This window comes from Somniosus microcephalus, unplaced genomic scaffold (assembly GCF_052327205.1).
Source record: "Somniosus microcephalus isolate GS21.2 unplaced genomic scaffold, FLI_Smic_1.0 unresolved_chr1, whole genome shotgun sequence".
In the NCBI taxonomy this organism is placed as follows: Eukaryota; Metazoa; Chordata; class Chondrichthyes; order Squaliformes; family Somniosidae; genus Somniosus; species Somniosus microcephalus.
This window is the reverse complement of record NW_028225179.1, coordinates 37037020-37053039: the sequence shown is the minus strand read 5'-3', so window position 1 is coordinate 37053039 and position 16020 is coordinate 37037020. Positions and strand designations below refer to the sequence as shown.

Here is a 16020-nt window from a genome sequence, read left to right as displayed (position 1 = left end):
CATCAAACATTCCCAGGGCAGGTACAGCACGGGTTAGATACAGAGTAATGCTCCCTCTACACTGTCCCATCACACACTCCCAGGGCAGGTACAGCACGGGTTAGATACAGAGTAATGCTCCCTCTACACTGTCCCATCACACACTCCCAGGGCAGGTACAGCACGGGTTAGATACAGAGTAAAGCTCCCTCTACACTGTCCCATCAAACACTCCCAGGGCAGGTACAGCACGGGGTAGATACAGAGTAAAGCTCCCTCTACACTGTCCCATCAAACACTCCCAGGGCAGGTACAGCACGGGGTAGATACAGAGTAAAGCTCCCTCTACACTGTCCCATCAAACACTCCCAGGGCAGGTACAGCACGGGGTAGATACAGAGTAAAGCTCCCTCTGCACCGTCCCATCAAATACGGGACCTGGGTTGTAAATGTAAAGTGCTTTGGAAGAAACACTCGGAGAAGAGGCTGAAAGTTTGCAATTTTTATTGGTTTTTTGAGGATTTTATTACGAGAATGAATCTATCATCAAAAATGTTAGTGACTAAACCTGAAGTCAAAGGTTTTATACAGAGATTGTAGAAATTATAAAAAGTTTCAGCAGATTAACGTGGAGCCTCAGCGCGCACACAATCTTCAGGTTAAAGAGACACATGGGGAAGGAGAGTCCCTGATTTCATCCCACTGGTGTGTTCTAAGCTCCTGTTCCCCAGGGAGAGTCGGCGCCCGCGGGGAGTCGGTGCCCGTGGGGACCCGTACCCTGGGGCGAGTCGGTGCCCTAGGGGACCCGTATCCCGGGGAGTGTCGGCGCCCGCGGGGACCCGTACCCTGGCAAGAGTCGGAGCCCGCAAGGACCCGTACCCCGGGGAGAGTCGGTGCCCGTGAGGACCCGTACCCCAGGGAGAGTCGGTGCTTGCGGGGACCTGTACCCCGGGGAGAGTCGGTGCCCGTGGGGACCCGTACCCTGGCAAGAGTCGGAGCCCGCAAGGACCCGTACCCCGGGGAGAGTCGGTGCCCGTGAGGACCCATACCCCAGGGAGAGTCGGTGCTTGCGGGGACCTGTACCCCGGGGAGAGTCAGCGCCCATGGGGACCCATATCCCGGGGAGTGTCGGCGCCCGCGGGGACCCGTACCCTGGCAAGAGTCGGAGCCCGCAAGGACCCGTACCCCGGGGAGAGTCGGTGCCCGTGAGGACCCATACCCCGGAGAGAGTCGGTGCCCGTGGGGACCCGTACCCCAGGGAGAGTCGGTGCTTGCGGGGACCCGTACCCCGGGGAGAGTCGGAGCCTGTGGGGACCCGTATCCCGGGGAGAGTCGGTGCCCGCGGGGTCCTGCGCTAATGTCAACGGAGGGAGATGCAGCCAAAAGGAAGGTGGCAGCTGCGTAACCTTGGGCGGGGGGGGGGGGTCACGGACAGGCAAAGGGCTCACTGTGTGTAATGTAGGGCGAGGGGAGGGGCGGGCGCGCGATGCGGCACTGAGGACCGCACTCTGCTCAACATGGAACCCCGCGGCGCTCCGACGCTGCCTCGCTCCCTCTCTCTGGATTGTCGGCAGTCTCCTGACTGTCGGAGGCGGGGGGCCGGAGGGGAGCGGGTGGCGTGGGGCTGAGGTTCGGTCTGGGCCGGAGGAGGCCAAGGGTCGCGTCACAGGAAGTAATCAGCCACCGGCTTCTTGGAGGGGATTCCCCGGGTCTCCTGAGGGGCCGCCTCGAAGATGATGAATTCCTTCTGGAGGTGCTCGTCCAGTTCCAGAATGGCCGCCACGTTCCCGCACCTGATTTGGGGGGTGGGGCGAAGGGGGGGGAAAGAGAACAGCGGTCAGCTCTGGAAATCACCACCATCCCGCTCCCCCCGAGCTCATCGCCCCTCGCCTCCAAACCCGGAATCTGCGCAGGTACATTACGGAGGATATACGGCACAGAAACAGGCCATTCGGCCCAACCAGTCTCTGCTCCACTCGAGCCTCCTCCCGTCTTTCCCCATAGAAACACAGAAGATAGGAGCAGGAGTAGGCCATTCGGCCCCTCGAGCCTGCTCCGCCATTCAATGAGATCATGGCTGATCATCCAAATTCAGTACCCTGTCCCTGCTTTCTCCCCATATCCCTTGATCCCTTTAGCCTTAAGAAATATATCCAACTCCTTCTTGAATATATTTAATGAATTGGCCTCTACTGCCTTCTGTGGTAGAGAATTCCACAGGTTCACCACTCTCTGGGTGAAGAAATTCCTCCTCATCTCTGTCCTAAATGGCTTACCCCTTATCCTTAGACTGTGACCCCTGGTTCTGGACTCCCCCGACCATCGGGAACATCCTTCCTGCATCTAGTCTGTTCAGTCCTGTTAGAATTTTATAAGTTTCAATGAGATCCCCTCTCATTCTTCTAAACTCCAGCGAGTATAAGCCCAATCGACCCAATCTCTCCTCATACGTCATTCCTGCCATCCCAGGTATCAGCCTGGTGAATCTTCGCTGCACTCCCTCCATGGCAAGAACATCCTTCCTCAGATAAGGATATCATCTTAATCTGTCAGCATAACCTCTATTCCCTTCTCCCTCGTGTGCTTGTCTAGCCTCCCCTCAAACACAATTATTCGCTGATGATTCAAGAAGGGTAGCAGGGATAAACCAGGGAATTACAGGCCAGTGAGCCTAACATCTGTGGTAGGGAAATTATTGGAAAAAATTCTGAGGGACAGAATTAGTCTCCACTTGGAGAGGCAAGGATTAATCGGGGATAGTCAGCATGGCTTTGTCAAGGGTAAATCATGTCTGACCAATCTGATTGAATTTTTCGAGGGGGTGACTAGCTGTGTAGATGAGGGAAATGCTGTGGATGTGGTTTACATGGACTTCAGTAAAGCTTTTGACAAAGTCCCGCATAGGAGACTGGTCAAGAAGGTAAGAGCCCATGGGATCCAGGGTGCCTTGGCGCGTTGGATCCTAAACTGGCTGAGTGGCAGGAGGCAGAGGGTGATGGTCGAAGGTTGCTTTTGTGACTGGAAGCCTGTGTCCAGTGGGGTACCTCAGGGATCGGTGCTGGGTCCCTTGCTGTTTGTGATCTACATTAACGATTTGGATGAGAATGTAAAGGGTATGATCAGTAAGTTCGCAGATGACACGAAAATTGGTGGGGTGGTAAATTGCGAGGAGGAAAGTCTCAGGCTACAGGACGATATTAACGGGTTGGTCAGATGGGCGGAAAAGTGGCAAATGGAATTTAACCCTGAAAAGTGCGAGGTGATGCATTTTGGACGGTCAAATAAGGCAAGGGAATACACAATGGGTGGTAGGGCCCTAGGAAGTACAGAGGGTCAGAGGGACCTTGGTGTACATGTACATAGATCCCTGAAGGCAGCGGAACAGGTAGATAAGGTGGTTAAAAAGGCATATGGGATACTTGCCTTCATTAGCAGAGGCATAGAATATAAGAGTAGGGAGGTTATGATGGAGCTGTACAAAACGCTGGTGAGGCCACAGCTGGAGTACTGTGTGCAGTTCTGGTCGCCTCACTATAGGAAGGATGTGATTGCTCTGGAGAGGGTGCAGAGAAGATTCACCAGGATGTTACCTGGGATGGAGCGCCTTAGCTATGAAGAGAGACTCTACAGGCTGGGGTTGTTTTCCTTGGAGCAAAGGAGGCTGAGGGGGGACCTGATTGAGGTGTACAAAATGATGAGGGGCATAGATAGGGTAGATAAAGAGGAACTTTTCCCCTTAGTAGGGGGGTCAATAACAAGGGGGCACAGATTCAGGGTAAGGGGCAGGAGATTTAGGGGGGATTTGAGGAGGAACTTTTTCACCCAGAGGGTGGTTGGAAGCTGGAACTCACTGCCTGAAAGGGTGGTAGAGGCAGGAACCCTCACAACATTCAAGAAGCATTTGGATGAGCACTTGAAATGCCATTGCATACAAGGCTATGGACCAAATGCTGGAAAATGGGATTAGACTGGACAGGGATGGATGGGCGGCGCAGACACGATGGGCCGAAGGGCCTCTTTCTGTGCTGTAAAACTCTATGACTCTATGACACTGTTCAGCACCATTCGAGACTCGTCAGATACTGACGCAGTCCATGTCCATATGCAGCAAGACCTGGACAACATTCAGACTTGGGCTGACAAGTGGCAAGTAACGTTCGCACCACACAAGTGCCAGGCAATGACCATCTCCAACAAGCGAGACTCTAACCATCTCCCCTTGACATTCAATGGCATTACCATCGCCGAATCCCCCACCATCAATATCCCGGGGGGTCACCATTGACCAGAAACTTAACTGGACCAACCACATAAATACTGTGGCTACAAGAGCAGGTCAGAGGCTGGGTATTCTGCGGCGAGTGTCTCACCTCCTGACTCCCCAAAGCCTTTCCACCATCTACAAGGCACAAGTAAGGAGTGTGATGGAATACTCTCCACTTGCCTGGATGAGTGCAGCTCCAACAACACTCAAGAAGCTCGACACCATTCAGGACAAAGCAGCCCGCTTGATTGGCACCCCATCCACCACCTTAAACATTCACTCCCTCCACCACCGGCGTACCGTGGCTGCAGTGTGTACATCTACAAGATGCACTGCAGCAACTCGCCAAAGCTCCTTCAACAGCACCTTCCAAACCCGCGACCTCTACCACTTAGAAGGACAAGGGCAGCAGACGCATGGGAACATCACCACCTACAAGTTCCCCTCCAAGCCACACACCATCCTGACTTGGACCTGTATCGCCGTTCCTTCACTGTCGCTGGGCCAAAATCCTGGAACTCCCTAACCGTATTGTGGGTGTACCTACACCATATGGACTGCAGCGGTTCAAGGCGGCGGCTCACCACCATCTTCTCAAGGGCAATTAGGGATGGGCACTAAATGCAGGCCTAGCCAGCCAGCAACGCCCACATCCCATCAATGAATTTTAAAAAAAGAACTGTGCACAGTGCTCCAAGTGTGCTCTAACCAGACTAGAACTGTGCACAGTGCTCCAAGTGTGGTCTAACCAGACCAGAACTGTACACAATGCTCCAAGTGTGGTCTAACCGGACCAGAACTGTGCACAGTGCCCCAAGTGTGGTCTAACCAGACCAGAACTGTACACAGTGCTCCCAGTGTGGTCTAACCAGACCAGAACTGTGCACAGTGCTCCAAGTGTGGTCTAACCAGACTAGAACTGTGCACAGTGCTCCAAGTGTGGTCTAACCAGACCGGAACTCTATACAGTGCTCCAAGTGTGGTCTAACCAGACCAGAACTGTGCACAGTGCTCCAAGTGTGGTCTAACCAGAGCAGAACTGTGCACAGTGCTCCAAGTGCGGTCTAACCAGACCAGAACTGCGCACAGTGCTCCAAGTGCGGTCTAACCAGACCAGAACTGTGCACAGTGCTCCAAGTGTGGTCTAACCAGACCAGAACTGTGCACAGTGCTCCAAGTGTGGTCTAACCAGACCGGAACTGTGCACAGTGCTCCAAGTGTAGTCTAACCAGACCAGAACTGTGCACAGTGCTCCAAGTGTGGTCTAACCAGACCAGAACTGTGCACAATGCTCCAAGTGCGGTCTAACCAGACCAGAACTGTGCACAATGCTCCAAGTGTGGTCTAACCAGACCGGAACTGTGCACAGTGCTCCAAGTGTGGTCTAAGCAGACTGAAACTGTGCACAGTGCTCCAAGTGTGGTCTAACCAGACCGGAACTGTGCACAGTGCTCCAAGTGTGGTCCAACCAGGCCAGGTGTGGAGATGCCGGAGTTGGACTGGGGTGGACAAATGTAAGAAGTCACACAACACCAGGTTATAGTCCAACAGCTTTATTTGAAGTCACAAGCTTTCGGAGCGCTGCTCCTTCGTCAGGTGAAGTGGAGAAATGCATAAAGACACAGCTTATATAGTCAGAGAATAATGTCAGATGTTTACAGGTAATCTTTCTAACTGCCATTTATCACACCTCGGCAGAGAGATAATCACAGCAATCAAAGGTGTGAATGGTGTCCAAACAGGTCAGTCAGGAAAACATTACATCAGAGAACAATGAGGTGGGGTCACAAGGGGTCAAATATTGCAGATGCTGGGGTCTGTGTGAAAAACAAAAAAAGACAAAAAACATTTTTTTTTTGCTGGAAATCACAGCAGGTCCGGCCGCATCTGTGTAGAGCGAACAAGCCAACGACGACTCGAGTCTGGATGACCCTACGTCAGGTGGGGTTACATGTAGCGTGACATGAACCCAAGATCCCGGTTGAGGCCGTCCTCATGAGTGCGGAACTTGGCTATCAGTTTCTGCTCGACGATTTTGCGTTGTCGTGTGTCTCGAAGGCCGCCTTGGAGAATGCTTACCCGAAGATCGAAGGCTGAATGTTCTTGACTGCTGAAGTGTTCCCCGACTGGGAGGGAACACTCTTGCCTGGCGATTGTTGCGCGGTGTCCGTTCATCCGTTGTCGCAGTGTCTGCATGGTCTCGCCGATGTACCATGCTCCGGGGCATCCTTTCCTGCAACGTATGAGGTAGACAACGTTGGCCGAGTCACATGAGTATGTACCATGTACCTGGTGGGTGGTGTCCTCACGTGTGATGATGGTATCTGTGTTGATGATCTGGCATGTCTTGCAGAGGTTGCCGTGGCAGGGTTGTGTGGTGTCGTGGTCGCTGTTCTCCTGAAAGCTGGGTAATTTGCTGCGAACGATGGTCTGTTTGAGGTTAGGCGGCTGTTTGAAAGCGAGTAGTGGAGGCGTGGGGATGGCCTTAGCGAGATGTTCGTCGTCATCGATGACATGTTGAAGGCTGCGAAGAACATGGCATAGTTTCTCTGCTCCGGGGAAGTACTGGACGACGAAGGGTACTCTGTTGGTTGTGTCCCGTGTTTGTCTTCTGAGGAGGTCTATGCGATTTTTCGCTGTGGCCTGTCGGAACTGTCGATCGACGAGTCGAGCGTCATATCCCGTTCTTACGAGGGCGTCTTTCAGCGTCTGTAGGTGTCCATCGCGTTCCTCCTCATCTGAGCAGATCCTGTGTATTCGCAGGGCTTGTCCATAGGGGATGGCTTCTTTAACATGGTTAGGGTGGAAGCTGGAGAAGTGGAGCATCGTGAGGTTGTCTGTGGGCTTGCGGTAGAGTGAAGTGCTGAGGTGTCCGTCTTTGATGGAGATTCGTGTGTCCAAGAATGAAACCGATTCTGAGGAGTAGTCCATGGTGAGTTTGATGGGGGATGGAACTTGTTGATGTTATTGTGTAGTCTTTTCAGTGATTCTTCGCCATGGGTCTTACAGAAACTCAGCACCCACGGACCAGTTGAACCAGGAACACTCCTCGCCACGATGGACGTCTCGGCACTCTACACCAGTATCCCCCACGAAGACGGCATCGCTGCGACTGCCTCAGTACTCAACACCAACAACAGCCAATCTCCAGACGCCATCCTACAACTCATCCACTTCATCCTTGACCACAATGTCTTCACCTTCGACAACCAGTTCTTTACCCAAACACACGGAACAGCCATGGGGACCAAATTCGCACCCCAATACGCCAACATCTTCATGCACAACTTCTAGCCAGACTTCTTCGCTGCACAGGTCCTCCAACCAATGCTATACACCAGATACATCGACGACATTTTCTTCCTATGGACCCATGGCGAAGAATCACTGAAAAGACTACACGATAACATCAACAAGTTCCATCCCACCATCAAATTCACCATGGACTACTCCTCAGAATCGGTTTCATTCTTGGACACACGAGTCTCCATCAAAGACGGACACCTCAGCACTTCACTCTACCGCAAGCCCACGGACAACCTCACGATGCTCCACTTCTCCAGCTTCCACCCTAACCATGTTAAAGAAGCCATCCCCTATGGACAAGCCCTGCGAATACACAGGATCTGCTCAGATGAGGAGGAACGCGATGGACACCTACAGACGCTGAAAGACGCCCTCGTAAGAACGGGATATGACGCTCGACTTGTCGATCGACAGTTCCGACGGGCCACAGCGAAAAATCGTATAGACCTCCTCAGAAGACAAACACGGGACACAACCAACAGAGTACCCTTCGTCGTCCAGTACTTCCCCGGAGCAGAGAAACTATGCCATGTTCTTCGCAGCCTTCAACATGTCATCGATGACGACGAACATCTCGCTAAGGCCATCCCCACGCCTCCACTACTCGCCTTCAAACAGCCGCCTAACCTCAAACAGACCATCGTTCGCAGCAAATTACCCAGCTTTCAGGAGAACAGCGACCACGACACCACACAACCCTGCCACGGCAACCTCTGCAAGACATGCCAGATCATCAACACAGATACCATCATCACACGTGAGGACACCACCCACCAGGTACATGCTCATGTGACTCGGCCAACGTTGTCTACCTCATACGTTGCAGGAAAGGATGTCCCGGAGCATGGTACATCGGCGAGACCATGCAGACACTGCGACAACGGATGAACGGACACCGCGCAACAATCGCCAGGCAGGAGTGTTCCCTCCCAGTCGGGGAACACTTCAGCAGTCAAGAACATTCAGCCTCCGATCTTCGGGTAAGCATTCTCCAAGGCGGCCTTCGAGACACACGTCAACGCAAAATCGTCGAGCAGAAACTGATACACAAGTTCCGCACCCATGAGGACGGCCTGCACCGAGATCTTGGGTTCATGTCACGCTACATGTAACCCCACCTGATGTAGGGTCATCCAGACTCGAGTCGTCGTTGGCTTGTTCTCTCCACACAGATGCGGCCGGACCTGCTGTGATTTCCAGCAACAACAAAAAATGTTTTCTGTCTTTTTTTGTTTTTCATACAGACCCCAGCATCTGAACATTTGACCTCTTGTGACCCCACCTCATTGTTCTTTGATGTAATGTATTCCTGACTGACCTGTTTGGACACCATTCACACCTTTGATTGCTGTGATTATCTCTCTGCCGAGGTGTGATAAATGGCAGTTAGAAAGATTACCTGTAAACATCTGACATTATTCTCTGACTATATAAGCTGTGTCTTTATGCATTTCTCCACTTCACCTGACGAAGGAGCAGCGCTCCGAAAGCTTGTGACTTCAAATAAAGCTGTTGGACTATAACCTGGTGTTGTGTGACTTCTTACATTTAACCAGACCAGAACTGTGCACAGTGCTCCAAGTGTGGTCTAACCAGGCCAGAACTGCGCACAGTGCTCCAAGTGTGGTCTAACCGGACTAGAACTGTGCACAGTGCTCCAAGTGTGGTCTAACCAGACCAGAACTGTACATAGTGCTCCAAGTGTGGTCTAACCAGACCAGAACTGTGCACAGTGCTCCAAGTGTGGTCTAACCAGACCAGAACTGTGCACAGTGCTCCAAGTGTGGTCTAACCAGGCCAGAACTGTGCACAGTGCTCCAAGTGTGGTCTAACCAGATCAGAACTGTGCACAGTGCTCCAAGTGTGGTCTAACCAGACCAGAACGGTGCACAGTGCTCCAAGTGTGGTCTAACCAGACCGGAACTGTGCACAATGCTCCAATTGTGGTCTAACCAGACCGGAACTGTGCACAGTGCTCCAAGTGTGGTCTAACCAGACCAGAACTGTGCACAGTGCTCCAAGTGTGGTCTAACCAGACCAGAACTGTACACAGTGCTCCAAGTGTGGTCTAACCAGACCAGAACTGTACACAGTGCTCCAAGTGTGGTCTAACCAGACCGGAACTGTGCACAGTGCTCCAAGTGTGGTCTAACCAGACCAGAACTGTGCACAATGCTCCAAGTGTGGTCTAACAAGACCGGAAATGTGCACAGTGCTCCAAGTGTGGTCGAACCAGACCAGAACTGTGCACAGTGCTCCAAGTGTGGTCTAACCAGACCGGAACTGTGCACAGTGCTCCAAGTGTGGTCTAACCAGGCCAGAACTGTGCACAGTGCTCCAAGTGTGGTCGAACCAGACCAGAACTGTGCACAGTGCTCCAAGTGTGGTCTAACTAGACCGGAACTGTGCACAGTGCTCCAAGTGTGGTCTAACCAGGCCAGAACTGTGCACAGTGCTCCAAGTGTGGTCTAACTAGACCTGAACTGTGCACAGTGCTCCAAGTGTAACTGTGCACAGTGCTCCAAGTGTGGTCTAACCAGACCAGAACTGTGCACAATGCTCCAAGTGTGGTCTAACAAGACCGGAAATGTGCACAGTGCTCCAAGTGTGGTCGAACCAGACCAGAACTGTGCACAGTGCTCCAAGTGTGGTCTAACCAGACCGGAACTGTGCACAGTGCTCCAAGTGTGGTCTAACCAGGCCAGAACTGTGCACAGTGCTCCAAGTGTGGTCGAACCAGACCAGAACTGTGCACAGTGCTCCAAGTGTGGTCTAACTAGACCGGAACTGTGCACAGTGCTCCAAGTGTGGTCTAACCAGGCCAGAACTGTGCACAGTGCTCCAAGTGTGGTCTAACTAGACCTGAACTGTGCACAGTGCTCCAAGTGTGGTCTAACCGGACTAGAACTGTGCACAGTGCTCCAAGTGTGGTCTAACCAGACCAGAACTGTGCACAGTGCTCCAAGTGTGGTCTAACCAGACCAGAACTGTGCACAGTGCTCCAAGTGTGGTCTAACCAGACCAGAACTGTGCACAGTGCTCCAATAGTGGTCTAACCAGACCAGAACTGTGCACAGTGCTCCAAGTGTGGTCTAACCAGACCAGAACTGTGCACAGTGCTCCAAGTGTGGTCTAACCAGACCAGAACTGTGCACAGTGCTCCAAGTGTGGTCTAACCAGACCAGAACTGTGCACAGTGCTCCAAGTGTGGTCTAACCAGACCGGAACTGTGCACAGTGCTCCAAGTGTGGTCTAACCAGTCCAGAACTGTGCACAGTGCTCCAAGTGTGGTCTAACCAGACCGGAACTGTGCACATTGCTCCAAGTGTGGTCTAACCAGGCCAGAACTGTGCACAGTGCTCCAAGTGTGGTCTAACCGGACTAGAACTGTGCACAGTGCTCCAAGTGTGGTCTAACCAGACCAGAACTGTACATAGTGCTCCAAGTGTGGTCTAACCAGAGCAGAACTGTACACAGTGCTCCAAGTGTGGTCTCACGAAGATTCGATTCAAGTTTAGCAGGAGTTCTCTGCTTATTCCACATCCCCCCTCTTTCTGGGGCTGTATTGGACCCGCAGGTTGCAGAGGGTGAACGGAATGACCCAAGGCAGTGCCCATGCCCGTGACCCCCTCACCTGTAGCAGTAGTTGGGGGCCGACCAGACTGTCAGTACCGTCTCGTTGAAGTGCCACTTGTAGCCTTCCATCACCAGCTGGTGCGCTCGGCAGATCATGTCGATGTCGTTCGCGGCATTGAACTGAGCGACGACGTCACTGCCGAAGAGGTACCCTGCACCCCTCGGACTCACCCCCCAGCCCGTCGTATCTGAAGAGGGTGAAGAGGGAAGCAGTTAGGTAGGGTCAAAGTGTCAGTGTCAGTGCTGGCCCAAAGCCATCTGGAGAGTGTCGGTGCCCACAGGGACCCGTACCCAGGGAGAGTCGGTGCCCGCGGGGACCCGTACCCCGGGGAGAGTCGGTGCCCGCGGGGACCCGTACCCCGGGGAGAGTTGGCGCCCGTGGGGACCCGTACCCCGGGGAGAGTCGGTGCTGTTGGGGACCCGTACCCCGGGGAGAGTCGGTGCCCGTGGGGACCCGTACCCCGGGGAGAGAGTCGGCGCCCGTGGAGACCCGTACCCCGGGGAGAGTCGGTGCCCGGGGGGTCCCGTACCCCGGGGAGAGTCGGTGCCTGTGGGGACCCGTACCCCGGGGAGAATCGGTGCCCGTGGGGACCCGTACCCCGGGGAGAGTCGGCGCCCGTGGGGACCCGTACCCTGGGGAGAGTCGGTGCCCGTGGGGACCCGTACCCCGGGGAGAGTCGGCGCCCGTGGGGACCCGTACCCCGGGGAGAGTCGGTGCCCGTGGGGAGCCGTACCCCGGGGAGAGTCGGAGCCCGTGGGGTCCCGTACCCCGGGGAGAGTCGGTGCCCGTGGGGACCCGTACCCTGGGGAGAGTCGGTGCCCGTGGGGACCCGTACCCCGGGGAGAGTCGGCGCCCGTGGGGACCCGTACCCCGGGGAGAGTCGGTGCCGTTGGGGACCCGTACCCCGGGGAGAGTCGGTGCCGTTGGGGACCCGTACCCCGGGGAGAGTCGGTGCCCGTGGGGACCCGTACCCCGGGGAGAGTCGGCGCCCGTGGGGACCCGTACCCCGGGGAGAGTCGGTGCCCGTGGGGAGCCGTACCCCGGGGAGAGTCGGAGCCCGTGGGGTCCCGTACCCCGGGGAGAGTCGGTGCCCGCGGGGACCCGTACCCCGGGGAGAGTCGGTGCCCGTGGGGACCCGTACCCTGGGGAGAGTCGGTGCCCGTGGGGACCCGTACCCCGGGGAGAGTCGGCGCCCGTGGGGACCCGTACCCCGGGGAGAGTCGGTGCCGTTGGGGACCCGTACCCCGGGGAGAGTCGGTGCCGTTGGGGAACCGTACCCCGGGGAGAGAGTCGGCGCCCGTGGGGACCCGTACCCCGGGGAGAGTCTGCGCCCGTGGGGGCCCGTACCCCGGGGAGAGTCGTGCCCGTGGAGGCCCGTACCCCGGGGAGAGTCGGCGTCCGTGGGGACCCGTTCCCCGGGGAGAGTTGGTGCCGTTGGGGATATGTATTCCGGGGATGGGGAGAAATGCGATGACCCAGGACAATTCTACAGCTCCCACCACCCCACGCATCTCAGAGCTGTTTACCTTCAGGGTCGGACCACAAAAGATCACACATTGGACCGTCATGAGGAACCTCCTGTTTCCGATCTATCGTCCTAATCTGGTCTAGGGTCTGAATGGAGGGAGAGAGGCCGCCATGTACACAGAATATCTGAGAGAGGAACGAGGGAGAGGTGTTAGACACAGGGACGCTCAGCATCAAGTAGAGAAACTCCCAGCAACAACCGCTGGCCCTGCACTCCCATCACTCCTACCCAATAATCCCGCACTCCCCCCGGAACCCCCTTCCCGGAACCCCCCCTCCCCTCGGACCCTCCTTCCCCACGGACACCGCCTCCCCCTGGACCAGCCTTCCCCCAGACCCCCTCCCCGGACCCCCTCTCCCCCCAGAACACCCCCGGACACCCCCTCTCCCTGGACCCTCCCCCCGCCCAGATCCTCTCTCCCTCCCCGGACCCTCCCTCCCTCCCTCCCGGCACGCTCCCACCCCCTCCGGACCCTCCCCACCCTCCCCCCCGGACCCTCCCGCCCGGACCCCACCTCTGCCCAACCACCACATCATACACTCTATCTCTTACACCCTCCCCCACAGCCCGTACCTTGCCGTCGATGATGGCGGATAGGCTGAGGTAGTCGAAGATCTCCGTGCAGTATCTCCACACCGTCACCGAGCCGTACTTGCGGAGACACTCATCGTAGAAGCCGTAGACCTGCGTAATCTGCCGGCTCTCGTGGTTCCCCCGGATCAAGGTGATTCTGTCCGGGTAACGCACCTGAGGAGCACGGGAGAGACGCAGCATGAGGAGGGGTCCAGGACACGGACACCAGTCTTAATCCCTCCCAACGCCCTCCCCCGTCCCTCCCTCAACCAGACCCCTCAACAAGACAACTCCACCCGACCCCTAGATACAGAGTAAAGCTCCCTCTACACTGTCCCATCAAACACTCCCAGGGCAGGTACAGCACGGGTTAGATACAGAGTAAAGCTCCCTCTACACTGTCCCATCAAACACTCCCAGGGCAGGTACAGCACGGGTTAGATACAGAGTAAAGCTCCCTCTACACTGTCCCATCAAACACTCCCAGGGCAGGTACAGCACGGGTTAGATACAGAGTAAAGCTCCCTCTACACTGTCCCATCAAACACTCCCAGGGCAGGTACAGCACAGGGTTAGATACAGAGTAAAGTTCCCTCCACACTGTCCCATCAAACACTCCCAGGGCAGGTACAGCACAGGGTTAGATACAGAGTAAAGCTTCCTCTACACTGTCCCATCAAACACTCCCAGGGCAGGGACAGCACGGGTTAGATACAGAGTAAAGCTCCCTCTACACTGTCCCATCATAACACTCCCAGGGCAGGTACAGCACAGGGTTAGATACAGAGTAAAGCTCCCTCTACACTGTCCCATCAAACACTCCCAGGGCAGGTACAGCACAGGGTTAGATACAGAGTAAAGCTCCCTCTACACTGTCCCATCAAACACTCCCGGGGCTGGTACAGCACGGGTTAGATACAGAGTAAAGCTCCCTCTACATTGTCGCATCAAACACTCCCGGGGCAGGCACAGCACGGGTTAGATACAGAGTAAAGCTCCCTCTACACTGTCCCATCAAACACTCCCAGGGCAGGTACAGCACAGGGTTAGATACAGAGTAAAGCTCCCTCTGCACTGTCCCATCAAACACTCCCAGGGCAGGTACAGCACAGGGTTAGATACAGAGTAAAGCTCCCTCTACACTGTCCCATCAAACACTCCCAGGGCAGGTACAGCACAGGGTTAGATACAGAGTAAAGCTCCCTCTGCACTGTCCCATCAAACACTCCCAGGGCAGGTACAGCACAGGGTTAGATACAGAGTAAAGCTCCCTCTACACTGTCCCATCAAACACTCCCAGGGCAGGTACAGCACAGGGTTAGATACAGAGTAAAGCTCCCTCTGCACTGTCCCATCAAACACTCCCAGGGCAGGTACAGCACAGGGTTAGATACAGAGTAAAGCTCCCTCTACATTGTCCCATCAAACACTCCCAGGGCAAGTACAGCACGGGTTAGATACAGAGTAAAGCTCCCTCTACACTGTCCCATCAAACACTCCCAGGGCAGGTACAGCACGGGGTCAGATAAACAGTAAAGCTCCCTCTACACTGTCCCATCAAACACTCCCAGGGCAGGTACAGCACGGGTTAGATACAGAGTAAAGCTCCCTCTACACTGTCCCATCAAACACTCCCAGGGCAGGTACAGCATGGGTTAGATACAGAGTAAAGCTCCCTCTACACTGCCCCATCAAACACTCCCAGGGCAGGTACAGCACAGGGTTAGATACAGAGTAAAGCTCCCTCTGCACTGTCCCATCAAACACTCCCAGGGCAGGTACAGCACAGGGTTAGATACAGAGTAAAGCTCCCTCTACACTGTCCCATCAAACACTCCCAGGGCAGGTACAGCACAGGGTTAGATACAGAGTAAAGCTCCCTCTACACTGTCCCATCAAACACTCCCAGGGCAGGTACAGCACAGGGTTAGATACAGAGTAAAGCTCCCTCTGCACTGTCCCATCAAACACTCCCAGGGCAGGTACAACACGGGGTTAGATACAGAGTAAAGCTCCCTCTACATTGTCCCATCAAACACTCCCAGGGCAAGTACAGCACGGGTTAGATACAGAGTAAAGCTCCCTCTACACTGTCCCATCAAACACTCCCAGGGCAGGTACAGCACGGGGTTAGATAAACAGTAAAGCTCCCTCTACACTGTCCCATCAAACACCCCCAGGACAGGTACAGCACGGGTCAGATACAGAGTGAAGCTCCCTCTACACTGCCCCATCAAACACTCCCAGGGCAGGTACAGCACGGAGTTAGATACAGAGAAAAGCTCCCTCTACACTGTCCCATCAAACACTCCCAGAGTAGGTACAGCACGGGTTAGATACAGAGTAAAGCTCCCTCTACACTGTCCCATCAAACACTCCCAGGGTAGGTACAGCACGGGTTAGATACAGAGTAAAGCTCCCTCTACACTGTCCCATCAAACACTCCCAGGGCAGCTACAGCACGGGGTTAGATACAGAGTAAAGCTCCCTCTACACTGTCCCATCAAACACTCCCAGGGCAGGTACAGCACGGGGTTAGATACAGAGTAAAGCTCCCTCTACACTGTCCCATCAAACACTCCCAGGGCATGTACAGCACGGGTTAGATACAGAGTAAAGCTCCCTCTACACTGTCCCATCAAACACTCCCAGGGCAGATACAGCACGGGTAAGATGCAGAGTAAAGCTCCCTCTACACTGTCCCATCAAACACTCCCAGGGCAGGTACAGCAC

General features: G+C 54.9%; 1 protein-coding gene across 3 annotated transcripts in view; it reads right to left on the bottom strand.

Moving 5' to 3' along the window:
- Positions 1–466: 466 nt before the first annotated feature.
- LOC147094628 (serine/threonine-protein phosphatase 4 catalytic subunit) overlaps positions 467–16020 on the bottom strand; it is a 71899-nt gene continuing 56345 nt past the window's right edge. For 2 of the 3 annotated variants that reach the window (XM_085974456.1, XM_085974458.1), the window contains 4 exons: positions 13288–13461; positions 12713–12839; positions 11184–11373; positions 467–1772 (listed from right to left, as the gene is read on the bottom strand). In XM_085974456.1, coding sequence (XP_085830582.1) covers positions 1643–1772; positions 11184–11373; positions 12713–12839; positions 13288–13461 — 621 coding nt within the window. In that variant the 3' untranslated portion in view covers positions 467–1642. The remainder of the gene's footprint in view (positions 1773–11183; positions 11374–12712; positions 12840–13287; positions 13462–16020) is intronic. The other variant, XM_085974459.1, reaches the window with a different exon arrangement.